The sequence below is a fragment of the Protobothrops mucrosquamatus genome, unplaced genomic scaffold (genome assembly GCF_001527695.2).
Source record: "Protobothrops mucrosquamatus isolate PMUCROS unplaced genomic scaffold, P.Mucros_1.0 scaffold3515, whole genome shotgun sequence".
Lineage (NCBI taxonomy): Eukaryota > Metazoa > Chordata > Lepidosauria > Squamata > Viperidae > Protobothrops > Protobothrops mucrosquamatus.
The window spans coordinates 204,249-208,715 of NW_015389485.1; the positions used below are offsets into that span (position 1 = coordinate 204,249).

A 4,467-nucleotide genomic window follows, 5' to 3' on the forward strand; every position below is an offset into this window, starting at 1 on the left:
ATTAGATAGATAGATAGATAGATAGATAGATAGATAGATAGATAGATAGATAGATAGATAGATAGATAGATAGATAGATAGATAGATGATAATGATATAGATGGAGGATAGATAGATAGATAGATAGATAGATAGATAGATAGATAGATAGATAGATAGATAGATAGATAGATAGATAGATAGATAGATATAGACAGTAAGTATAAATAGATTAGATAGATAGATAGATAGATAGATAGATAGATAGATAGATATAGACAGTAAGTATAAATAGATTAGATGATAGATAGATAGATAGATAGATAGATATAGACAGTAAGTATAAATAGATTAGATGATAGATAGATAGATAGATAGATAGATAGATAGATAGATAGATAGATAGATAGATAGATAGATAGATAACATAGATATGGAAGAAGGAAGAGGGAGGGAAGGAAGGGAAGAGAAGAGAAAAAGGGAGGGAAGGAGAGAAGGGAGGAATGAAGGAGAGAGAAAGGGAGGGAGGGAGAGAAGAAGGGAGGAAAGAAGGAAGGAGAGAAAAGGAGGGAGGGAGGAAAGAAGGAAGGAATAGATAGTATTAGATGATAGAAGATGGATGGAAAGAAGGAAGGAATAGATAGATGATAGACAGATATTAGGTGATTAGTTAAAGCAATTTGATAGGTTAAAAAGGTAGACAGATAGGTAGAGTAGTAGATAGATAGAGAAGGTGATTGATAGATAAGGTGATTAGAGAGAGAGAGAGATAAGATGATTAGATAGATAGCTGGATAGACAGACAGCTGGATAGATTCCTAGCTGGCTGGCTAGATAGATGACTAGATTGATGGATGATGGAGGATGTACAGACAGATAGTTGGACAACTGGCTGGCAGACTGAATGGATGGACGATAAATACTGATAAGGACGCTGGATGGCATAATGGTAGAAAGAGGCATTAAAGGAAGGGGCAGAATTTTGCTGTTAACAGGGGTTGTCAGAAGTTTGTTTTAAACTTTTAAGCGTATTCCAAGACTTAAACAACATTTTTAATCGCGGTCCACTGAACGTTTGGGTGGAATGATTTGAGCTGGAGGAGGCCACAGAAGTGATTTTGGAGACGGCACGTAGACTGCAGATTGCCCGCTGGTGGATTAAATAAAGGATCTGCTATCGGTATTTGTTTCAGCGCAAAATGAAGTGAGGTCACCGAAAGAACGCAAAAGGCTTTGCTCCAAACTGGCTTTTGTGTGTGTGTGCGTGCGTGCCTGTGTGTGTGTGTAATTGTGCACCTATTTGCATTTCAAATATGAAATATTCCACTTTCATCATTTCCTGAAAAAGCGCTTGAAGCTTGAAACAAACAGGCTGGGCTTTTGTTTTTTGTTTTTTTTTTGTGCTCAAAGTAGGACATTCCCCCAAAATGTTGTACGCCCGACACGATTCCGAACGAAACGCTGTGCAGGGTCCCAAAAAAGGGCATAACCTTTCCTTTCCTTTTCCCCCTCTCCTTAGCCGATAACGCGGGCGAAGAAACACTTCAACAAGCTGCATATTCCCAAAGCCCTCCAGAAAGCCTTGCCGTTTAAGAATAAGCCCAAGTTCCAAGAAAGGAAAAAGAAAGTCACCAAGGACAAGTGGAGACCGGCTGTCATCAGGGAGCCGCACGAAAGAAAGGTGAGAGGTTTTTTAGGGCCTTCGTTAGCAGCTCTCCTCCACCTCTTGTAAATTCCACCCAGAATAGTTGTTAAGCATCACACTGGAGGTTCAGCCATCAGACAGAGGAGGAACAAGAAGTTTGTGGCCTCTTGTCTGTGGAGGTTCTCCGTCATCCCAGGTCCTGGTTGTCCCAAAGGTGCTTTTTTCAGGAGACAGCTGGACTTCCTTGTTATAATAATAATAATAATAATAACAATAATAATAATAATAATAATAATAATAATAATAATAATAATAATAATTAATAATAATAATAATAATAATAATAATAATAATAATAATAATAATAATAATAATAATAGTAGTAGTAAAGTTGGAAGGGACCTTGGAGGTCATCGAGTTCTACTCTAGTTATAAACTCTGCCCTAGCCTGTAATGTTTTTCTAAAATCCAGGGCAATTTGCCCCAGGTACCCTGGCCAGCTCTGATGAACTCTTTATCGGTGTCTACAGGTAGTAAATACAGCGACAAGATTTATTGCTTTGAGTAAGGTTAGATTAAGTGACTTTGATTGCAGACAATGGATAGGCAATTAAATGCAGAGTTAGCAGCCCTTGTTCGCGTTACCTTTTAATAGTTTCCTGATCCAAGGATCAGGAAAAAAAAAAAGAGTATTTAACACCTGAGTTAATCATAGCAATTACTTTGGTGGGTTGGGTACAATAAAAGCAATCAAGCCAGGCTTTCCGAGACCTTGATAAGAAGTAAGAAGCCTCTTTGCTCATTGCTAGTTGCTAACCAAGTTCATAATTCCTACAATTTAAGACCCAGCATGTCATTGTGTCGTGCTTGGACCCTTTTTGAGCTGCGTTTCAAACTTGGGTTGATCAACTTTCTTTTTTCTTTTAAAAAAAAAAATTATTTTATTTGTTTTTATGTTTACAATTTGTTAGTGCTTACTAAACAACGTGTTGTCTGGTAATAATAATAATAATAAAAATAATAATGATACAGTTGGAAGGGACCTTGGAGGTCATCTAGTCCAACCTCCTGCTCAGGCAGGAAACCCTATACCATTTCAGACAAATGGCTGTCCAGTCTCTCTTCTTAAAAACTTCCAGTGTTGGAACATTCACCGCTTCTGGTGGCAGGTTGTTCCACTGGTTAATTGTTCTCACTGTCAGGAAGTTTCTCCTTAGTTCTAGGTTGCTCCTTAATAATGCATATTAAATTTCTCATCTCTACCCCATCTTTTCCAGCCACTGGAAAAATACATCCCATGTTTGGAAGTATTCTGTATCCCTTTTCCTTTCATTTTCAAAGTAAGCCTATCCATTTCCACGCAGTCCAAAATTTCCTTAATTATCTCTTCTTTAGCTGGCATGTCTTCATTTTTCCAGTGCTGTGCAAATACAATTCTCGCTGCTGTTAATACACACATTTTTTTTTTCTCATGTTTTTTTCTGAGATTATACCTAAAAGAAATAGTTCCGGCTTAAAATCTGCGTGTTTTCTTAACATTTTCTCTTAACCACCTATGTATTTTTGACCCATTTTCTTGTTTTGTTTTGGAGCATGTCCACCAAAGCTGATAATACATGCCTGGTTTTTGCCTACATTTCCAACAATTGCTGGACATATTTTTAAACATTTTTTGCTAGCCTCACCGGTGGTAAGGGCCACCTATAAAACATTTTACATACATTATCTTTACAAGCAGTTGCCGCTGTTATTTTATCGTTTCTTTCCCAAAGATTTTGCCATCTTTCCAACTCTATATTGTGCCCCAAATTTTTTTTGCCCGTGTTATCACGGTTTCTTTGACCTGTTCTTCTTCCACCTTTCAACTTAACCAAACACTTATACAGTTTCTTAATTAATTTGGGTCCTTCTTATGTTAAGGTCGCCGCGCTTCTCTCGGCCCTGGGCACGGTACACAACTACAAGTTGCGGAAAGATAAGGCACAGCACCGCCAGCAGGTTAAACAGCACCAGAAGGTGAAAGAGAAAGAGGAAGAAGCAAAGTTGAAGAGGCAGAAGGAAGCCAAGAAGAAGCTTTTCCGTATTATTGGACAGAGGGAGAAGAAGAAGCAAAAATCCAGCCTGAAGGGCCGGGCCGAAAAAGAGTAAGCAGCTTAAAAATGAGAAACAGTTGGCAGTCTTCCACACGAGCATCCAAAACAACCAAACCAGTTCTGGATTGGAGATTTACATTCTGGAAAACGTGACGGAACACTGCCATTGGGTTCTAGATCAGTCTAGTCTGGAGAAGGCATGGACCCCTCGGAGAAGATTCTGTAATGTTCTGTTAACGGCGCGAGGGAATTTTTTTCCCCACGATCTGCCAATGCCTTTCTAAGCACCTGTCAGTAAAAACTGAGATGCTGGATCCTTGAGTTGACCGATGAACAAAGATCTAAAAAAATATTCCAGCTTGGTTTTCTGGATTTGAAGGGACCGTGCAGTTTGGGAAGGGCAATTTGACCGGAGCTGAAAAGAGCCATCCGGTGTAAATTGTCTTGGATAATGCCTGTTTCGCATCACGTTGAGATAATCGTAAATAATATTTTATATTTTAAGTTTGGAAAGTTGACTGAGTTGTGCTTTTTTGCGTGCAGCCCTAAAGGGTTTTATACTTGCTTCTGGTGAAGGCGAAATGATCTTAATGTGGTTGCCTGAAAGTTGAACCTGTGGGCAGATGAAAAGGTAAGTTCCATGGTAGAATCTGAAGCTGTAGAAATAAATATATATATATCATGAAAAGGTAAGTTCAACGGTAGAATCTGAAGCTGTAGAAATAAATATATATATCATGAAAAGGTAAG

At 38.5% G+C, this 4,467-nt stretch overlaps 1 protein-coding gene across 1 annotated transcript in view; it reads left to right on the forward strand.

The window, feature by feature from the left end:
• The window catches only part of BMS1 (BMS1 ribosome biogenesis factor), a 38,376-nt gene extending 34,166 nt beyond the window's left edge, over positions 1–4,210 (forward strand). Inside the window, exons 19-21 of the mRNA XM_029286384.1 lie at positions 1,173–1,183; positions 1,499–1,660; positions 3,545–4,210. Of these exons, the coding sequence (XP_029142217.1) occupies positions 1,173–1,183; positions 1,499–1,660; positions 3,545–3,772 (401 nt within the window). The 3' untranslated portion in view covers positions 3,773–4,210. The remainder of the gene's footprint in view (positions 1–1,172; positions 1,184–1,498; positions 1,661–3,544) is intronic.
• Positions 4,211–4,467: the final 257 nt, after the last annotated feature.